General features: G+C 50.7%; 1 protein-coding gene across 1 annotated transcript in view; it reads right to left on the bottom strand.

Moving 5' to 3' along the window:
* The window catches only part of USP35 (ubiquitin specific peptidase 35), a 45074-nt gene extending 35242 nt beyond the window's left edge, over positions 1 to 9832 (bottom strand). Inside the window, exons 1-5 of the mRNA XM_021704699.1 lie at positions 9160 to 9832; positions 7926 to 8058; positions 6250 to 6379; positions 5741 to 5842; positions 4043 to 4201 (exon numbers count right to left, since the gene is read on the bottom strand). Coding sequence (XP_021560374.1) covers positions 4043 to 4201; positions 5741 to 5842; positions 6250 to 6379; positions 7926 to 8058; positions 9160 to 9832 — 1197 coding nt within the window. The remainder of the gene's footprint in view (positions 1 to 4042; positions 4202 to 5740; positions 5843 to 6249; positions 6380 to 7925; positions 8059 to 9159) is intronic.
* Between the last annotated feature and the right edge of the window lie 12609 nt (positions 9833 to 22441).

The raw sequence follows: 22441 nt of genomic DNA, 5'->3' as shown, positions 1-22441 counted from the left end.
AGTGAGCCTCTCTGACTCCATTTCCTCATCTGTCAAGTGAGGCTACTCCTACTTTATGTCAGTTTGGCACTCCATATTTTCACAGTGCTTGCGCACAATGATGCTCCCATTTGCCCTCCTCCTTTAGGTCTGCCATCAGGTTTAATTAGCCACCACCCCCCAGCACGATCCCACAGACAGGATGGTGAGAGGGTCCAGGGGTCCTGAAGTATGGGTCCTTGGTCAAGGGCTCAGGGATTAGCATGCTTTCTTTCTCATTCTCCTTTTCTTTAAGATTTTACGTTTATTTATTTGACAGAGAGAGAGATAGCGAGAGAGGGAACACAAGCAGGGGGTGTGGGAGAGGGAGAAGCAGGCTTCCCGCCGAGCAGGGAGCCCGATGCGAGGCTCGATCCCAGGACCCTGGGATCATGACCTGAGCCGAAGGCAGACGCTTAATGACTGAGCCACCCAGGTGCCCTCTCATTCTCCTTTTTTACATTAAAACAGATGCACCTAAAAGAACATTACCCAGCACGGGTTCTAATCTATTTTAATGAAAAACACCTAAGCATAATACAGAGTTACTTAATAGATATAAGCAACATTCCTCTAAGCCCTATTGTTTCCAGATCCTGAGCACAGACCCTAGACTTGTCCAAGCCTCCAGAGTTTCAAACCAGGTTAGCACTGAAGGCCCTGGTCTCCCCAGCACACACCGTCTGACCACCGCAGAAGGTCCAGCTCAAGCAGTGGCTTAACACTTCTGCTCACTCATTTCCCAGGAACATTTATCAGATCAGTCACCTCTCACAGAGGATAAAAAACAGAGGAGTTGCCAAAGGCAAGATAAAAAAGATACAGGCTTGGGGCACCTGGGGGGGGCACAGATGGTTAAGTGTCCAACTCTTGATTTCGGCTCAGGTCATGATCTCAGGGTCATGCAATGGAGCCCTGCTTAAGATTCTCTCTCTCCCTCTCCCTCTGCTCCTCCCCATCTCTAAATTAAAATAAAGGGGGGTGCTCATTATCTTCTTAGTCCCTCCTTTTTTCTTCCTATTATCCCCTATCCAATCCCCACCCCATACACAACATGAACAAAAGGGACAAAAAGGCAGAAAGAACCTCACACACGTGCACACATGCACGATGCAAAATTATCCACACTAGAAAAAAATGCCATTTTTCCCCAAAGAAGGTAACTTGGTACTCTTACAAAAATAAAACAGAACTATGAAACCCTCATGTGACGTACAATGGCTCCCTTAGCAAGAAGCACAGCTCCCAGAAAAACTGCCTGAGAGAACTTTTCAGAATTTATTTATAAAGGAGCCTTGAAGGATGTGCTCATAGAAAACATGTAAAAGCGTTTAATAAACAATAAAATCCTATGGATTATTTGTCGCCTTGCCTCTCACACTGGTTCGTACCAAGAGGTATCTGAAGCCACAGGACAAACGTAGCACATCTCCCCGGAGCCATATTCTCTAATATTTAAGGGAGGAAAATGTCTGCATTAAAACAAATGTTTATAATTATGAAATATGTACTTGAATCTCTGAGATAAAATGAGATTTTACAGAAACACTGAGGTTTAGGTAAGCAGCCCCCTTCTGGGCTCAAGTACTCTGGAGGAAAGGTTTGAGAAGCCCAGATCTGCTAGATGAAGGAGAGTCGGTCTGGTTTGGGGCCCTCCAGTCTGATCTTCCAACGTCCCTTCCACTCCACTGACAAACTGCACATTCCCACTCCCACACCTTTCCCTCTGATGCATCTGGAGGTACCTCATCTTGCCAGTCCCCATCCCTCAAGGCCTCACTCCTATATCCCCTCTCTAGAAGACTTCCCAGGACCTTCTGAAGTGGGTACACATGAGATCTATACCTATCTTAGAAAGCCTAGCTGCCTGCACCTTCTGGTACCGGTATTTACAGATCCACTGTCCCCTGGATCTGGCCATAGCCCCTAGTGTGAAAAGCCTGAGTCATTCAGTGTGAGTTTCCCTCAGTGCCTAGTGCAGGGCCATGCTCCCTCCTCTCTGTTCATGCCTCCATGACATTCTTCACATGACAGTCATGTTCATTCACTCACAGATACTTGCTGGGCAGAGAAATCATAACATGGTCCCTGCCCACCAGAAGCTCACAATCTGGCAGGAAACAGTAACAGTCACTTCCAACAAGTCAAAGCCCTGTCTTCTCTGCTCGTCTACCTCCAGTGACAGGCAGCTCATGATCTAGGAGGGTAGCTGCTTCTCTTGTCGGTTGGCTCTATTTGAAAAAATGCATTCTCTTAAGTTGGAAAAACAGAAGATCCAAGTAAATGCCTGAGGTTTTGTTTAAAAGTATCAACTGACTCTCACTCGTGGTGGATTGTTCCCTTGTGTGTTTTTTAATTTTTGGATTATAAACTCATCTTTAGCAAAATTTTATCTTTGTGACTTGAAAGCACTTTCATTTCTACAAGGCAACTCTTGGGTATTACAAGGTCATAACTACTTTTAATGTGAGTGCCTGAGCTTAGGGGTCCCACAACCCCAAAGACAATGAGAACTTGAACCCCTAAACCCATGTAAGAGCAGGCCAATGATGACAAATTTCATTTTTCCCAGTCCAGAGTGCAGACCAAGCCAGAAAAGTTTCCTTGACATCTATTTGAGACCATGTATATATTTTTTCTAGATCACTCTTTTACTAACAGTAAAGCCTTTGGGTCCTGGCTTACATGGGCTTCTTAGTGCTAATGCCCTAGTGGGAGCAGGCCCTAAGCATCACCTCCTGTCCCTATAAGCTCAAGTGGCTTAGTGACTACGGTTACACCCTTCCCCCCTTCCCTCCCCACTGCAGGGCAAAAGAGCATCATCTCTCACCATTCTGGATTCGTTCTCGATTCCTTTTTGGCCCCTGGGGATTCCCCATTACTTTCTTGCAAGCTCAGCTATGTACTTAAAAAGACGTTTGTTATATTTTAACAAGCATTTCTAGGTGTTCTGTAGTGGGATGCTTTTCAGGTTATCTATCTGCTATGCTACAGAAATGGAAGTCAGATCAGAAGTTCTATAAGGGCCACCACCTACACCTAGAGCTCTTTCACCCATGCTCAGACCTGCCCTCTGTATCAGGCAATAGGAAAGGGCTCAGCAACCAGGCACCCTGCCTGTGTGTGTCTCTCACTACCTCCATGACTGCACGAGTCACCAAGCCTCTCCAGTCTCATTTCCCTCATCTATGAAATTCAGGTAACAACAGTACCTGCTTCTTGTTTCTTGTGTCTTGTGAGCATTAAAAAACAAAATATATGGAAGACATTGTCAAATGTGGCACTACCTACAAATGCTGTTGTCCTAGCAACCCAGGTCAGAAGTCCCTTTGTCCTTGTAACCTCCTCCTCTAACTGGAAATGATCCTTCCCTTCTCTGGTTCCTCACAGGAATTTCCTAAGCCATTTGCATCAGAGTTACTTCTGTGCAAGCCTAGGCTGCAAGCTCCTCAGTGGAGGCGACTTGGTCTGCCTCGTGCCTGTGTCCCCAGTTCCCAGCCTGGGTCTAGCACAAAGCAGGGCACCAGTAAAGCCATGTGAACACTGCTCTGGAGTGCCCTAGCCAGGGGGCGGGGGGGGGGGGGGGAGAAAGACAGCGACAACACAAGAAAAAAGGGATAGGGAGCTGGGGGAGCCCAGAAAGTCCTGACCCAGCCTGAGGTGGGGAGGGGGTATCAAGACTTGTCAGGGAAGGCTTTCTGAGGGAGGTAACACTTGAGCAGAGCCTTAATGGATAAGACTGGATGGGAAGAGGAGCTATGCAGGCAAAACAAGAGAAGGGTTTATAGTCAGAGAGAATGGCATATGCAAAGGCTCGGAGCAATCATGAGCAATGACCATCTGGGGAAAGGGCAGGTGGCTGAGTGTGCCTGAAGCACAGAATGGGCCAGAGGAGGTGATGGGACACAGGCAGAGACCAAATGATGGGGGGGCTGCCATTAACCTGTGTTACGGCCTTGAGCAAGGCCCAAGCCAGCACTCTTTTTGGAGCGGGACAAGGAAGCGGGGGGACAGCGTCACTCACCTTAATGGCCTCCATGACAGGCTCGTACAGATCTGGGAAGCCTGGGAACCGGAAGACCATGCAGTGGACCAGCTCCGCTAGCTGCTCCAGGCAGCTGGTCCCCGAGTTGGAGTCCTCCTTGACCAGAGAGGCCACCATGGGCGGGATGTGAGGAAGGAGCTACAAGAGCAGAGCACGATTAGGCTCAGGACCATTTACCACCCGAGACAGGGGTTGGTGGGCAGAGCTGAAGATACCCCGAGCTCCTCACAGCAGGGAGGTCTGACCACCTGGCCACTGTCCCCCTTGCCTACACAGAGCTCTGTGCTAGGGAGGCGAGTGACAGTTTCTACAGGACATGTGAGCTTAGATATCCTGCCTCAGTCTTTTCGTCTATTAAATGGGATAAACAAGTCCCTCCTCACAGTTGAGGCGTGGCCTGGGCCCAAGCCCCAGCTGTTAAGCCAAGCCAACTGGCCTGAGGCCTGAGTGACCAGGGTTATTCTTCTTTCTACCACCCTTCTTTCACCAAATATTTACATGCCCAACATTTCACCCTCACAATGACTTTATTCAGCAATTATCATCCCCATTTTATAGATCAAGAAACTGAAGTTAGAGATGTTATATAATTTACCAAGAACTTCCGCCATGTGTTATAGGAGAAGCTGATGTCTGAAACAAAGCCGTTTTCCTCTGGCCTATGGAAGGCTAACTTACAAACCCACAGGGTGCTCTACCGTAATGTCCCAGGGAGGGACAGAGTCAGCCCACAGGAACTGGGAACAGGGAATCCAGGAGAAGGATGGGAAGAAACAAGTATCTATCTGGTCCCTAGTATGCAGCAGGCTTTTGACAAATATCACCTCATCTAACCCTCTCCCACCATCCTGGGGGCTTACCCTGTTCCAAGCCCTCAGAGGTTAAGCACCTGGCCCAAGGTCATCCCATCTGGCAAACGACGGAGATGGGACTCAACCCACAGTACCCCAATCCCTGGTTCTGCACTTTTCCCACTGCGGCAAATTAGAAAGCATGAAATTTCTGCCCTGACCAGGAGCCATCAGAATCTAGGGCCCCATCTGCAGGTCAGGTCTGGGGAAAGGAAGGCAAGAGGGTAGGCCCTCCTTCGCTCCCCCGCCCCACAAGAACTATAGGCTGTCCTTCCCAAAGGATGGCCCCAAAGATAACAGAAAGGGCCCTAGGCTGGAGGCCAGGCCACGTGGGTGCTGGTCGGCAGCAGGGTATATCGGCAGGACACTGGGTCAGAAGTCAGACCAACTTAGTTAGAATCTTCCCCGTATCGCTCACCAGTTGTGTGTCTGGGACAAATGATTTAACCTCCCTAACCTGAAGTTTCCTCAGCTGAAAAATGGAAAATATGATAGAATTCTCCCTCTTAGGGCTGGACTGAGAGTTAACATATGTACTGTCTTTAGTACCGTGCCTGCCACACAGCAGGCCCCTAAGCAACATTAGCCGTCATCATTCTAGGGCTGTCACTCTACCGTGGGCCTGTGGGGAAGCCATACACATTCTCTGGCCTTAGTCTCCTATCTGTAAAATGGAGTTTCAAGGCTCCTCTAGTCCTAACATCCAGGACTTCAAGGTCTTGGGCTTCAAACCCCCAACCCAATAGAGACAGCATGTCTGGACTCCAGCCAAACCAGTGGGGGATGGAGGACTGGCCCTCCACAGGGCAGCACATAGGGCCCTTACCAGGTGGAAGGCCTCATGGGAGTGCTGGAAGGTCAGGAGCATGTACTTGAGGACAGACAAGGCAGCTCCCCGGACAATGGGGTACAGAAGCTTGGAGAAAACCTGGAAGAGAGTCCCTGGTCAGGAGTTCCCCACGCCTGGGCCTCAGAGACCAAGTGCAGCCACAGACCTGAGAGGTGGTCAGACACACCAGAGTTGAAGCAGCAGACCCATGCAGAACCAAGAACACAGACAGTCTCACAGACCTAGGTTGATGGACAGATGGACAGCAAGACAGGTATCTGATGGGAGGGATGGAGAGACAGAAAGACCAAAAGTGACACACATTCTTGAGCGAGCAGAGGAATGAACAGGGGAAATCTGAGGCCCAGACAGGTACAGTGAATTGTCCCGGGTCACAGCAAGCCTGGGTGGGAGCCCCAGTGCTCTGCCTCCCAGGCCCACACTGTCCCTGGCAAAAGCTAAGTGGGAAAAGCCATAAGCCAGGGCTAGGACAGTGGCCCACCAACCTTCTCAATTTTGGCGAGTGAAACCTCGATCAAGATGCTGAACTTCTTAACAGCAGCCAGGCCCTTCAACAGTGCAATGATCCACTTGTCAATGTTCTTCCCCAGGGGCCACGACACCCAGTCGATCATCCTGGAGAGGGGAGCGGCAATGACACAAGGACCAGGGAGGCCCAAATGCCTGGGTGAGGGCATCCCAGGGACAAGCTATGATGTCCTGAGACCCCCACACTGACCCACACCTGCACAGAGCAGCCCTGGGGTCCATGGGATGGACAAGACAGCTCTGAGCACTGCCAATGAGCCCAGCATGGGCATTCGGCAGAGACTGGGGCTCCCAGCCCAGCAGGAGGGGAACCAGACCCTCTCAACACCCCAAACCTCACCCCACACACTAGGCTGCAGTGGTAGAACAGGGCTGTCAGCCGCCTCTGCCTGGACCATGGGGCCCAACAGCAGGAGCAGCACTGCCCCCGACCCCCGCCACGCTGGAAGCTTTGGCTCCAGCAAACTCTTGCTTGTGACCTAGAACAAGTCACCCTCTCTAGCCTCGGTTTCCTCCTCTGCAAAATGGGGATAATACCTACCTCACAGAGTTGTTATATGAATTAAAAGACGTGACAATAGTTAACGCTCACAGTATTCACTCTGCACCACGCACTATTCCATCTGCCTTACATGTATTAACCCATCTGATCCCCACAAGATAATGGGTCTGTGCACAGAGCATGAAGCTGCCACATAGTAAGTGCTCAGGAAAATGGCATTACGTCATTACTTTTACACTCATAAGACTATGCTATAAAGAGATAGAACAATGACAGACCAAAGCAATAGTAATTATGACAGTAGCTACCATCACTGCTCTAAACACTTTACATGTATTATCTCATTTTATCTAATCTTTGCAACAACCCTGTTATGATGGGTTCAATTACACTACATTTTATAAATGAGGAAGCAGAGGCCTACAGAAGTGGAGTAACTTGCCCAAAGTCACACAGACAAGAAGTAGTAGAGCCAGGATCTGCAGCCAGCCAGCTTACCTCTAGAGCCCACACTATGCACTAAAGACAAGAAATCCAAGAAGGCCTAATGGAGATGGTAGATCTGCACACAGGTATGGAAAGCATGGTGGGGGAGGCATGCCAGGTGAATAGGATCTACAAAGCCAAAGGCCTGTAGGCAGGAGGGAAGGCAGCATATTCTGGGATCAATGGATAGGCAGGTGTGGCTAGATCACAGGTGTGATGACATTCAAATGAGGTGGGGGAATGTGCAAAAGCTGTGAGATAAAAAGCACCCCAATTCCATTTATCATACCTGCCAAACTCAAGAAGCACTCTGTAACATACTTTCAGCTTCTAGTATGGCCCCATGGAAGCCTGACAACTCCTTATACCATCTTTGCTATTACAGGGGGGGAAACTGAGGCTCAGAGAGTTCACTGACTTGTCCAGGATCACACAGTTGGCACCCAACCTGAGAGCATCGCTAGGGGAAGGTTCTTTGCATCTGCCACATCCAGCCCTGGGCCAGGCACAGAGCAGGGCTCAAGAAAGGATGGACGAATGAAAAAAGCATGAGGTCCTGGGCCTTCTGACACTAAATCTAGCCCAGCAACCCCACCCAGTGGAAGGAGGGAGAGACACCTAACCACCACCCAGCCCTCAGCCCACCTGCTGATGGCAGTCAGCATCTGAGAGTCTGTCACACTGTCATCATTGCTGAGGTTCCGGACGACGCCATCCATAAGCTCCAACGGTAGGTGCTGAACCACGCTGGCCAGAGCACTAGATGGCGGCTCTTCCTCTGGAAGGGTGTGGGGGCTGGGATGAGCTTAGCAAGGCAGGTAGGCTCCTCACCTCCCCCAGTCCCCCATGCCCTCATGCTCCCAAGGAACGAGACCAGGCTTCTGCAAAGAGCACATTGGGGCCGCCTCCTCACCTCCTACAACATCACAGCCTCCTATCCCACCTTAGTTTATTTGCCCAACAAACCTTCACTGCCATGGCTTGGGGCCCAGCCCTGCACTGAGTTTATTTGCCCAACAAACCTTCACTGCCATGGCTTGGGGCCCAGCCCTGCACTGAGCACAGACAAAAGCACTGACCCCCCCCCCCCCAACCTGTGTCTATACAGACAAGGTCTGTAAGAAAGGGTAACACTGGAGCTGGCAAGAACAGGTAGAAGAACAGGTGTGTTTCCAGATGGAAACACACACAAAGGCCTAGAGGTGAAAAAGAGCATTTAGTTATCAAAATGTGTTGTCCAATTGGATAACTGCTTATACATCAGGGCTTGGTTCTTTCGCCTGCCAGGTGCCTTCTCTTCCTTTCAACTGAATAGCCCTATAATCAGGTAAGGCACCGATCGTCTTTCGCTCATTTATAACTGTAGTCCAAGTACCACAGTTGTTAGTGGAGGACCGAGAGTTTACATTTCAGAGTTGAGATGCACAGGCTCCATCGCATGTCCAGAACTTGGCCTCTGCCTGCCCTGAGCACCTTGCCCCTGCTGCTGCCCAGCTCTCAAAACCTGAATCAAAAGTCACCACTTCTACAAAACCCACCTGACCCAAAGGGCATGATGACATCCACACCTCCCCACCCCTTTCTGTTGTCTCACGACCCCAGTCCCCCTTCTGGCCAGCTTGATCTGGGTCCGCTCCTCCGTATGTGCCCAGCACCCACCACAGGATAGTTCTCACTGCACGAGCTCAGGAGAGCCCTGCTAATTAAGGAACATCGCATTCCCGCACCTGTTCATTAGCCCCTCACACACACACCTGCCATACCTCGACACGGGCACGCCAAGCACAAGACCCTGCACGTGCAGTCACGGGCCCTGCGCACATCCGGCCCCCGGCGCGCACGCGCTCCCGCCCCAGCCCGGGCCCCAGCCCACACGCACCTGTGCAAGAGATGACAGCGAACAGCTCCTTCAGGCAAGGCAAGATGGCGGCGGGCTGGGCGCGCCACAACTGCGCCAGGAGCCCGCTCACCTGCTGGGCCTGCTCCAGGAACTCCACGGCGCCCTCCTCGCCCTCGGCCGGGCAGCGGAAGCGGCCGAGGCAGCGCACCAGCTGCTGGCAGAAAAGCAGGCGGTGCGGGCCGTCGGGGACGCAGCGCGGGTGTCGCGCCAGCAGCCGCGCCACCTGAGCGCAGACGGCGGGCCCCGGGCGCTCGCACACGGTGCGCAGCACCTCCCTCCGCAGCAGCGCGAACACCTCGTCGGCTGCCGGCCCCTCGGGCAACAGCTGCAGGCCGAGCTGCACGCAGGCGAGCGCGCGGACGCCCGGCGGGCCGGCGCCCCCCTGCAGCAGGCGAAGCACGCGACGCGCGCTGAAAAACTCCGCGAAGACGTCGGGGTGGTGGCGGCCGGCCACGTGCAGCAGCTGGCAGCCCACGCGGCGGGGCAGCTCGTCAGCTCCGCTCACGTAGAGGCGCGCGCCCAGCGCCAGCAGCGCCAGGCACTGCTCCCGCTCCAGCGGCTGCCGCGCTGCCTCCAGCACGCGCCGCACCAGCCCCTGCTTCACGCTCGCGGGGTACGAGGACGTCACCACCGCCTCCAGGATCTTGTCCATGGCGCCACGCTGCAGGAGACAGGGAGCACGGTCACACTTGGGCCAACCGATCCAGTGCCCCAAGGGGGCCCCTGCATAAGACCTGGGGCGAGCAACCACCTTTCTGGGCCTCCGTTTCATCACCTGTGAAATGGGGCGAGGATACCTCACGGGGAGGTATCGGAATGAAGTAAAGTGCAATGCCTGGCCTGTAATGAGCCCCCAGGGAGTTGTGGTTATTGCTGATGAGCGTCTTTAATCTCACAAAAGCAATATCTCAACCTTCCACCCTTTCCCCCACTCTTTTGCCCTTCTCTCCCCAGGCCTCCCTGGTGACCTCATCCACTCGTGGAGCTGGTAGAAGCTGGTTATAGAAGCTGTTGTCCAAAATCTTGGCCAAGTCCTGTCCTGTCGGGGAAGATGAGAGGGGACATACACAAAATCACACCTCCAAGGAAGGGGGGCAGGCAGGCTTAGGGTCCCAAGGAAGGATCAACGGGGAGATCCCTGCACACTTTATTTTGCCCCAGATCAACTTCTTGCTGTTTCCCAAGTGATCTACACCTTTCTAAGGCTCCACTTCTTTGTGTATGTTGTGCTTTTTGCCTGAAACATCCTATCTCCCCAGACCTCCACCACCACCACCACCACCACCACCACCACCACCACCACCCACACAGCCAAACTCCTGTTCTCCTTCAAAGCTTACCTCCAACACGCTGTCTTCAAATAGAACATCCCTCACCCTCCATTCCTACAGCCCCCTATGGCTTATTTCTCCATCACAGCTGGGATCCCATAATTCCCTCCAATGAAGCAGAGTTTATCATGTCTGCGGCCTGCCCTGCCTCCATGCCTAGCTCCACAGCCTTGCACGCTCAAGGCCCTGCCTGCCCCTCCCCAGCCTGAGTCCACACCAGCCCCTCACTCTCGACTCACTGTGTTCTCCCTGCCACTGCGCCCTTTGATATGTTCTTCCCTCCCCTCGCTTGACTCACCCTGCAGACTTCAGCGCAAACTCACTTCCTCAAGGAAGCCTTGCCTAACCTCTGTTTGGATCAAACATGCCTGTTAACAATTTCAGAGCCCTTGTCCTCCTTTATGGTACTTATCATGATTCCTTGGTTGGAGTCAGCCTCCTTCACTATAATATATAGGTTCCTGAGGGCTGGAACCATGTCAGTTTTGTTCATTCACCTAGGCCAGTGCCTGGCACATAGAAGGCATTTGTTGAAGAAGCAAATGCAAAATACGGTGTGAGTTACTGCTACCTTATTCCTCTGAGCATAGTAGCCTTCCCTTTGCCTTTCCTCTCCCTTAGGGCAGTTTCCTAGAAGCCTTTCTCCCAAGCTGACCCACTTTTACTCCTGATTTTCATGCTGGTTCACAAAGGTAAAGCTTGTTGTCTTAATATCCAACTTTCAGCTCCAAGAAGACAGGGCCATTTCTTCTTTGTATAATCCCACTCTAGGCAGGACCTGATATAAGGTTCAGCATACAGTAGGTGTTTAAACTTACTGGCTCGGTAAAAATTATTTTGAGACCTGGAGTTGGTGTGAAGACAAGCCATACATTTACTAAATGAGAGGCCAGAAACTTTTATTCAAAACCACAGATATTGTGGGACCCAGACTCTGTGCTAGGCCCTACGGAGACGCTCCGTTCTCTGTCCTAGCTCTTGGCTGAGACCAAGCTTCCATTATTGCATGTGTTAAAAGCAATAGGCCCATTTGTTTGTCTCCCTCACCAGGCCGTGAGTTCCTTAGGGCAGGGACTAGGACTTACTTCTCAATGGCTGGCATCTGAGATTACTGGAGGTGAAGCCAGAGTACAGATCAGTGGTTCCCAAACACTGGCTTGGCTGCCTCAGAACCACCTGGTAACTTAGCACAAATTCATATGCCCAGGGCCCACTCCAAGCCTCCTGGAATAGTGTGTTAAACTCTTTTTACTCTGAATGAGATTCATCTGGAAATGAAGTCTGCTTACCATCCCTGTTACTTATGCTCTCTGAGTCTATTTCCACTCTGCAGGGAAGTGCTCAATGAATCAGTCCCCTTCGCTTTAGAAGCAAAGCCCTTGCCCTTAGGAACTTCCAGTCTGGTGGTGGAGACAGACATGTTGGTAAAGAGTGCCAACGCAAGGCATAATCTCAAAGGCCTTTAAAAAACTGGTCTCCCTTCATTTCTGGTCTTCTCTTTCCTAGGCAGTGTTTGTGACCAACCTCCCTTGTAGACCATCCTTGCAAATCCCTACCCCTGCCCTCCAGGCTAGTGGACTTAATATGCTTTCAACCCAGGATGCCAAGAAATTCTGTTATTCAGGCAGCCAAGAAGAAACCCTAATCGATGGGATATTGACATCATGTGTGGAAGAAGAGGGCCTGGGGGCAGGCAGAAATGGGGTTCTAAAACTAGGGAAGGTTCTGGAAATGGAAAGAAAAACAGACCAGGAATGGCGAGTCCTAAGTTCTAGTGTGACCTTGGGCAAATTTTATTCTAGTCTTGCAACTCATTATGTGACCTTGAGCAAATCACATCATGAGCCTCTTTTCTGTTCTGTAAAATGGGGATAAGTGATATCCAGTTGAACCACATGAAAGCAAAGGAGCAGATGTTGGCAATTTCATATCATTCTACCTGATACCTTTGCACCTGGCGGCTGGAGGCCCAGCAGTGGTGCCCTTCTGTGAGGGCTGTGATCTCCGAGGCCAGCCATGCAGCCTCCGTGCAGTCCATGGCCCGGCCACTCCAGGCAAGCCCTGCCTACCTGCCCCCACTCCCACACAGGCAGTCTGAGGTCAGCTGTCACCATATTCACCAACCAAACCCACTCAATATCTTGGGTGCGTTCATGCAAAAGGGTTTTAGAGGCTTGGAGCTCACCTGACCTCATCACAGGCCACAGAAGGGAGGCAGGACAAGGCCTGATTTCCCTACGGCACACATGGGAACGTGGAGGATCAACATAGAAGAGGGATGCAGCCTTGACAGGGTGGGATAAGAATGTGCACTTGGTCTCCCTGGGGGAGGAAGCAGCAGACCACCAGCATTCCTCAGGGGAAGGTTGGATTATTCCTCTAGGCTCTGGACAAGGAGACGGCCTGTCGACACTGGCTCTGACCCAAGAGACAGCTGCCCCGCACCAGGCTCACAGCACACAGCAGCCGTATCCTTCCTTAGAAAAGCCCACATGAAGGGGCGCCTGGGTGGCTCAGTCGTTAAGCATCTGCCTTCGGCTCAGGTCATGATCCCAGGGTCCTGGGATCGAGCCCCGCATCAGGCTCCCTACTCGGCGGGAAGCCTGCTTCTTCCTCTCCCACTCCCCCTGCTTGTGTTCCCTCTCTCGCTGTGTCTCTCTCTGTCAAACAAATAAAATCTTAAAAAAGAAAAAAAAGGAAAAGAAAAGCCCACATGAAAAGCAGGAGACCCAGGTTCTCTGCTTCTGAAACACCAGGTGACCTTGGGTGAGTCCCTGCCAGGCTCCTCAGCTGTTTCAACTGGAAAATGGGGACCATTTCAGCCCTGACAGGGAAGGGGACAAGATATAAAAAAGATGATAGCTGGGGCAGTCATGAGTCTCTTCTTGGGCCATCTGGCACCAAGTGGGGAAACAGACACTGTCAAGCAAGAAGACAAGCAGACACACACTCCTGATCTCGCGGATTCTACCAGGAATTTCATCCCTCACTGCCAACTTAGTGTTTCCACTATCTCGCCCTGAGCTCCAGCAGCACCCAGGATCAGCTCCTCTTTACTTCTTGCCTGGACTAGTGCAGTAGCCTTCTAACCCCATCTCCTCATTCCCTCCCTCAATCCATCCTCCAGTAGAGGTATGTGTTCTGCAGAATAGAGTCCAGCCTTCGAATCTAGCCCAGGCACTATGCCCCAATAGTGCCCAAAGCCTTGAGGTAGGTGCTCTTCCATGGTTCTGAGCCTCTGAGCCCCCAAATGGGAGATGACCACCTGACCACCCCTTAGCCTTTCCCAGCCAATCCTGCTGCTCTTCCCCCAAGCCCTTGGTTTATACCTCTCATTGCTGGCATGACAGCCTGAGAGTCCCAGCAACACCCAGTCTGCTCCAGGGCACACAGTAACATATAGGAACATCACGATCCCTCCCCTGGAAAGCCCAGATCCCTTTATCTGTCCCTTTTGGATGACCCTCCACATTTCCACTGTGTATTGACAGGTATCTGTTCCTGCTTAGTGAAGCCTGACTCATCTCCACCACTCCCAAAGCACCGTGTCTGTGTGTGTGTGTGTGTGTGTGTGTCCAATGCCCTGCCCCCACACCCTGGGCCCAATTCAGGCTTCCTCACATCCCTCCCAGGTCTCTGTGACCCACTCTGCAAACATCGTCTGATTAATCTCATTAGATGATAAGGTCCATCTTGCCATGCCCTGCTCAGAACTCTCAAGGCTCCTCAGCCCCTTCAGCATAAGATCTGAACTCCTGAGCTTGACATTCAAGCCCTTTCTGTGACACTTGGCTGATGGAGGCAGGGGTAGACATGAACTTGACCAACACTGTTTGGCGACAAATCTGAAGGAATATGGGCAGTGGGCTTTTCCTGCTGCCCACCTTTTGGTGATGTCCTCTCTGCTGGGAAAGGCTTTTCCCTCTTCTGGCAAATTCTGACTCATCCTCCAAGGCCCAGGTCACATGCCCCCTCCTCTGGGAAGCCTTTCCTAACCCCCCTGCAGTCCAAGTCTCTGAGCTTTCCAAGGCCCTCTTTGCTTTTCTCATCCCTCAGCAGTGTCACTGGATTCTATGTCTATCTCCCTCACCAGGCTGGGATCTCCTTTCAAAGGAGGTCCAATCCCCTATCTGTGCTTAGCACAGGACCAGGCACAGAGGCAAAGGAGTGCTAAGTGGCCAATGGAAGATATGTGACAGCAAGATGAGATAAAACTAAAGCTGTCACCAGAAAAGCACCCTCCAGGGACTGGCCCAGTCACTGCCCTCTCGTCTGCCAGGTCTGGTCCTGCATATCCATAACCCTGAGACTCAAACATTAGCCAAGAAAGTCCCTACTGAGGTCACTGGACAGGACTGAGTGAGGATTTAGCCATTTAGAAATGACTCAAACAACCAAAACTGAAGAAAAGAAAAACAAAAACTGTTCCTGTTTAGCCTTCAGGTCAAAAGCTCACAGAATCTCACAGGACAGGGAGGGGGCTTCAGGAAGGTCTCACTCAACCTCTCCCTACCCTAGAGCACAGTGGACCCTCCAAGCCCCAACTTAGCACCTAAGAGCCGAGGAGCCCATTTATTCTCCTCTCTGACCCTCACATCCAGTCGACCTCCTCTGACTCCCCTGGGTGCCAGAGCCGCCTGGGGAGCACTAGGTGTCCCTCCCAGCAACCCCCCACCCATGTCTCTGGACAGCAGCATCTGAATTTTTATAACTGAATTTCTTCTACCCAAGGCAGCCCTGGGAAGGATCCCCTTGCCCTCCTACTGGGAGGCCCTTGTCTGGGCCACCAAACTGTCTCCTAAGAAGAAAGAAAGAAAAGGTTTTACTGGTAAAAAGCAACCGCTCTTTAACTGGAGGGGAATGGGAGGAGAGAGAGCATATATTCCCTTCTCAGGAACCCACCACAATCACCCATCCCTGCTGGGGCCACCCTTCACGTACTTAAGATAGCCACGTCCCCACCCCCACACCAGGCTTTCTGGAAGGGTGGGCACCAGGCTAACACAAGGAGTCTCAAGTCTTGTAGGGGGAGTACGCCCGGGCGAGGATGCTGAGAAGAGCAAAAGCCCATTCCAAGCGGTTGCAACCTCTTGGCCCCCCAGTTTGTGCCCTATCTTAGCCCCACCCCTCCTTTCAGTTATAACGGTGCCCTGTCGCCCAGTCCAGGCTGGAGCTGCGGACCCCACCAAAGGCCGGTGAGCTTCATTGTATTGGGGGAGAGGGAGGGATCACCTCCAAACACAACTGATGACGGAGGTGCAAGCCCAGAGAGGGGCATCTACTCGCCCAAGGTCACACAGCGAGGCCCAAGATGCACCTAGACCTCCCTTCTCCCAGCCCCAAACTCTCAGAGCCCTTCGCGCCTGCCCAGCGCTCTCGAACCGCCAGGGTGCAGACACTCCCTCCCCATAACCTGCATACACGCCCCCGGCCCCCTTACCTCTGGGACCCCGGTGGCCCCGGCCTCAGAGCCGGCTTCTGGGCGGGGCGCTCAGGCCTGGCAGGAATAGGCTAGGCCAGGCTAGGTCAGGGCGAGTCCTCTGCTCCCCCTGGAGTGGGGACGCCCTCCGCCAGGTCCCAGCCGGCAGGGATGCTGCTTTCACTGCAAAGTCCAAACTCCCCACCCAGCTCTGCACAAGCTTGAACCCAGGGATCCCGAGTCAGCCGCGCTGCCGCTGGGCTGCGGGGCTGCGGGACGGTGCGTGGGGAGGGGCGAGGTGCGGGAAACGGGGAGGAGCCGGAGCGGGGGCCACCCCGCGAACCGCCACTCAGGCTGCGTCCCCTTTAAGACCAGCCGGTCTGAGCTCCAGCCTGGGCGAGCGGGGAGCTGGAGGGCTCACTGCAATGCCTCCTGGGAGATGGAGTTTGCGCTCGGCGTGCCGTGCCGCAATGAACCCAGAGAGAACTACAAGTCCCGGAGAGTTGCGCGCGGCGCCCGCGCCGCCCCGCCCCTGGGCTGGGCTCCGGCCCTCCTCCCCCCTTGCAAAGCTGCGCTGGCCGCCCGTGGAGGGGAGGCTGCAGAGCGAGGGCAGGAGGTGGGTGCGGCGCGGCCGGGGACGCGGGGCTCAGAGACAGCCGGTGAGGGGACGCGGGCCCACCTGGCACCTGTCCTACTATGAGAGGTCATCTTACCTATCCGAGCCTCGCCATTCTCATCCGTGCAATGGGGATGGCAACGCCAGAGGCTGCGGGGGAGGAGGCGATAATTGGGGAGAGGGGGCGGAGCTGGTGGAAGGAGTCTGGATGGATGGGGAAGGTTGGAAAAGCCCGGATAAAGAGGGTCGAGACTGTGGGAGGAGTCTGGTGGGTGGGGCAAGGAGGGGCGGAGTCTCTAGGTGAGGAGGAGAACTCGGGTGAGGTCGGAGAAACCGGAGGCTAGGGCTGGGGGGTGAGTGCTGAGAAAGCCGATAAGGCAAGCCTCGGTTAGACTGGTTGGAATGGGCCAAAAAGCACTTGAGAAGGTGGGGCAGAGACACAAAGATGAAAAGGATTCTGCACAGCCTTGGAAAGCCCAGGGTTGGCCGCGCGCTGATATGGTTTGGGTACCGGGTTGCCCGAGTGGGCAAACACCCGTGAATGCACAGAACACCTTTCCTCCCTTGTGATAGAAATAAAGAGCCCATCCCTTGAACTCAGTGCGTCACACACATGATCTCATTCAACTCTCATACACTAAAGGCATCGCCGTATCTGTTTACAGGAGTAATCAGGAGTGGATGGCAGGAAGAAACAAAAGTTTAGATGTCTTGCCCTATGCAGGTTGTGTGACAGGACCAGCTTCAACCCTTCTGAGTGCCAACCTGTAAGGCAACCCTCCTATTGATATTGTGAGGATGTAATGAGGAGATACATTTCAATTGTATAAATTATCATGGTTGTGAGAAGCAGGAAGGCCTTAAGGAAGAGAGTGGTTGAAATAGAGTGCTTGTGCTTGAGGAAAACCACAAGATGAAATCTGAGAGTAAGCTGAGAGGATGAAGGAAAATTCTGGAAGGGGATGGGGGATGGTGGTGGTGGTTGGGAGTGTGCACCAGGTAAGAGAATACTCTGCTGTGGCCAATGGGCAAGTCAGGTTGCCAGGTGAGGTGGCTTCCCTCCTCCAGCTGGGCAGCTCACTGCAGGGTCCGTGTCACCTGAGTGCAGACGACACCTTTTCCCACTACAGTGTGGGTTATGGGGTAATGGAGCTGCCTGTGGGCTTCGTAGAGATCTGAACTGGGCAATACAGGACTGAAGCTGTTGGGTGTGGGGAGGCCAGGAAGGGAAGGTGAGGGGCAGTGCTCCCATACAGTCCCCAAGCTGTGAGCCAGTTTTTATCCTGGTGGATTGTGGGGGCAGGAAGGAGTCTCATTTGGTTTTACTGGGAGACACATTACTCACTCTGAGTATTGTCACCCTTGAAATTTACCCAGCCATATTCAATCTATCTCCTACACGGTGGGAATTCCTACATTCACTTCCACGTGGTCACCTGGGCCTTGCCTTAGATTCCAAATTGAAACTTAAAGTGTTTTAAAAAAAAAATTTTTTAAAATTCGGGAAAGGGTCAAAACCCCCCCCCCCCCCATTGGTAGATGTCAGTCTGGGGTGAGGAAAATGGATCTGACTAAGCAGGGAAGAAATTTCTTCCCCTTCTCCTATTCTGCCTGCTTCAGGGGATACAGAGAGGGGAGATCCCAGCCCCAACAGGATGGTCAGGCACCCATCTACTCAGGCAAAGCAGACTTTGGTAAAGGATGGAAAATAAAATACTCTGGAGATGTAGAGAAGGAAGGAAGGAAGGAATTCCAGCTGAAGGGCCTGGCAGATGAATGGGATTTTCCTTCAAAGTGCAGGCAGAAGGGATGGCAAGTACCAAATTTCGGAGATAGGGGAGGGCCTGGCATGGTTGGTCTCTAAAGTAGGGAGAGGAGGGGCGCCTGGGTGGCTCAGTTGGTTAAGCGACTGCCTTCGGCTCAGGTCATGATCCTGGAGTCCCGCATCGGGCTCCCTGCTCGGCAGGGAGTCTGCTTCCCCCTCTGACCCTCCTCCCTCTCATGCTCTCTGTCTCTCATTCTCTCTGTCTCAAATAAATAAATAAATAAATAAATAAATCTTTAAAGTAGGGAGAGGAATAGTATCTACTTCATTTATGGAATCAACAGACATAAAGTGCCCAGCGTAGGAATAGCTGCTCCTAAATGTCATGCATTATCATTACTGCTGTAGATACAGTCACCAGCAATCGGGGAGTTGGCCCAGGCCCACACAGCTAGTACAGGCCCAGGGGATGCCAAAGCCCCTCCACAACATTTCTGAGGCCCAGAGTGGGCCCCTCTTTGTAACCATTCTCGGTGAGCTGTAACAGGAAGTTCTTTCTTGCTGTAGTAGCAGAGACTCTGGGTTTCGGGAGGAGGCGAGGGAAGCAAGGCCTGAACAGCCATCTTGTCCCAGCCTTGGTCCCAGCACAGGAACAGGCAGGCCTCATGCTGTGCTTTCTGTGAGTGGTGGTTCTGTGGAGAGAGACCACGCAGGTTTAACTTCTATTTCCACCACCAACTGTGGGCTCTTTTAGCTTCGCCCTGGTTTGCTACCTCATCCTCACAGCACAGCAGTACGTGGAGAGGAGAATGACCAGATTATAATGCTTCTTGGGAGTAGTAATAACAAACCTGTTTGTTGAACCTGGCTATTTATTGGGGCCGGGCACTCTGACTGGAATTTTACATCTGTCGTCCTATGAGGGAAGCATTCTTTTCTTCCCCCTTTCAAAATAAAAATATTTTTAGAACTTTCAAGGCTACAGAAAAGTTTAAAGGGTGGCTTTTCACCTAGCTACACCAATTCACCCTTTGCGGACTTTGCTTTTATACACACAAACACATACACCTTTTTGCTGAACCGTTTAAAAGTTACAGATGTCTTGACACCCTGTCCCCTAGATTCTTCAGCATGTATCCTCATTACAGAATTCTCTGACATGACCGTAATACCATTCTCATACCTAAGAAAATTTGAAAGAAGTCAATATTATCTAATAACCAGTGGATATTCAGATTTCTCCAACTGCCAAAAAATATCTTACGGAGTTTTTTTTACCAGATGTAGTCAAGATTCATGCGTCGTATTTAGTTATATCTCTTTAAGCATCTCATTTAATCTAGAAAGAGCCTCCTCAACCTGTGTAAATTTGGGTTTGAGTATTTTATCAATGATCAGATTCAGGATTTTTTTTTCTTTATTACAGTGCTGTATACTTATTGCATCACATCAGGAAGTGTATGATATCAGGGTCCTACTGTCCATGAATGCTAAATTTGATTGTTGGTTAAGGTCACTACCGCCTGATCTCCCCATCTCTGTACTTTTTCCCACTGTAATTAGTCTTTGGAGTGAGTCTTTGAGAAGGTCGAAATTGTGTGTTCACTATACCTTTCACTACATCCATTGATGATCCTTGCCCGAATTGCAACATTGAGGGTTGCAAAATGGTGATTTTCTAATTATGCCATTCTTTGTTTATTGACTGGTATTCTTTGTTATAGAATAATTTTTTCCTCTGTGTATGTGTCTTTCTCACTCTCCCTGTCTTTTTTTCTTTTTGGAGTGACACAGACTCATGGGTTTTTTTTGTGGTTTTTTTTTGTTGTTTTTTAAAGATTTATTTATTTGAGAGAGAGAGAATGAGAGAGAGAGAACACATGAGAGGGGATAGGGTCAGAGGGAGAAGCAGACTCCCCGCCGAGCAGGGAGCCCGATGCGGGACTCGATCCCGGGACTCCAGGATCATGACCTGAGCCGAAGGCAGTCGCTTAACCGACTGAGCCACCCAGGCGCCCTCATGTTTTTTTTTTTTAATTCAGTGTGTAATATAGCCCATTATCATCATTAATCTTTTTTGGTACTCAAATTATTCCAAATTTGGCCAAGGAGAGTCCCTTCAGGCCAGCTCCTGTGTTGTGTTGTGTTTTGTTTGAATTGAGATATAAATCACACATAATGATTTGATATATGTATATATTGTGAAATGATTACCATGATGAGTTTAGTTACCATCCACCACAACATGTAGTTACAAAAATAGGTTTTTTTCTTTTGATGAGAACTTTTAAGATCTCCTGTGTTCTTCTGACAGGGTCTCATTAATCTTTGATTGCTTCTTTGCTATCTGGCAAGAGCTATTCCAGGCTCACCTTGCACTTTTTCTGTCAAAGTCCTGGAATCATCAATTTCCCCCAGGAAACCCTGGTTTCTTTTTGTAGGATTTAACATTTAGAAACTAAGATCTGGGGCCAGGTGTGCTCATTGCTACTGGACTATCATTTCTAGGCTCTTTGAGTGAGCAGAGCTAAGAAATGATGAATGGATGAATGGGCAGGTAGAGAAATAATTATCAGTAGATTTACTGTTGTTGCATCTGGTCCTCACTGTGTAGAAGGAATAGATTGCATGGCAAGTAGTGTCATTATGGAAGCTCCGTGGGCAGTAATGTAGGAAATTGCACAGAAAGCCCATGCCTCTTCCAGGACTCCATGAGTATACAGACTATTGGCTCAAACCTCTGTAGCTGGGTTCAGTCTCTTGCTCAAGACCCAGATTAGAGAAGAACCCAGCCTGCCTCCAAAGGACTGGTTCTCTGAGGAATGTCCAAGCCCAGAACCTCCTCTCGGTCATGACTCAGAAATCAAGAATGTATATGAAGCCCTGGGTCAGGGATTTATTTTCTCTGCGTTGGTGAAATAAAAATAATGTGATATGTCCTGCCAGCGTCCCAGAGTTATTGTAAGGATCAATATATATATATTTTTAATTGCTAATCAGTCTTTTCAACACATGTATTACAAAGTTCCTTCTCTTTTTTATTGTTTTAATACCACAGTTTGAAATGTCATTGCTTTATAATCCTATTTAATGCATTACTAGTAGTTACTAGTTATCTTAACTAATGTTTAAGGTAATTACTCTTTTTCAAATATTCTTTCAGGTTATCAGTCAACAAATTTATCAAAGTAAGATTTTATTCTTTTTTTCTTTTCACTTAAATTCAAATAATTAACATATAATGTAGTATTGGTTTCAGAGGTAGAGGTCTATGATTCATCAGTTGTATATAACACCCAGGGTTCATCACATCACATGCCCTCCTTAATGCCCATCACCCAGTTACCCCATTCCCCACCCCCTCCCCTCCAGCAACCCTCAGTTTAAGAGTCTCTTATGGTTTGTCTCCCTCTCTGATTTCATCTTGTTTTATTTTTTCCTCTCTTCCCCTATGATCCTGTTTTGTTTCTTAAATTCCACATATCAGTGAAATCATATGATAATTGTCTTTCTCTGATTAACTTATTTCGCTTAGCATAATACCCTCTAGTTCCATCCACATAGTTGCAAATGGCAAGATTTCAATTTTCTTTAAAAGATTTTATTTATTTATTTGATAGAGTAAGCGTGCCCAAGTAGGCAGAGCAGCAGACAGAGGGAGAGGGAGAAGCTGGCTCCCCACTGAGCAGAGAGCCCGACGTGGGGCTCAATCCCAGGACCCTGGGATCATGACCTGAGCCGAAGGCAGATGCTTATCCAACTGAGCCACCCAGACGCCCCAAGATTTCATTTTTTTGATGACTGAGTAGTATTCCATTGTGTGTGTGTGTGTGTGTGTGTGTGTGTGTATACACACCCCACATCTTCTTTATCCATTCATCTGTCGATGGACATCTGGGCTCTTTCCATAGTTTGGCTATTGTGGACATTGCTGCTATAAACATCAGGGTGCACGTACCCCTTCGGATCCCTACATTTGTATCTTTGGGGTAAATACCAGTAGTGCAATTGCTGGGTCATAGGGTAGCTCTATTTTCTTTTTTTTTAAAGATTTATTTATTTATTTGAGAGAGTGAGAATGAGAGAGAGTACATGAGAGGGGGGAGGGTCAGAGGGAGAAGCAGGCTCCT

The sequence above is a fragment of the Neomonachus schauinslandi genome, chromosome 11 (assembly GCF_002201575.2).
Source record: "Neomonachus schauinslandi chromosome 11, ASM220157v2, whole genome shotgun sequence".
Classification (NCBI taxonomy): domain Eukaryota; kingdom Metazoa; phylum Chordata; class Mammalia; order Carnivora; family Phocidae; genus Neomonachus; species Neomonachus schauinslandi.
Note: the sequence above shows the minus strand (reverse complement) of the source record. Positions and strands in the feature narration are given on the sequence as shown.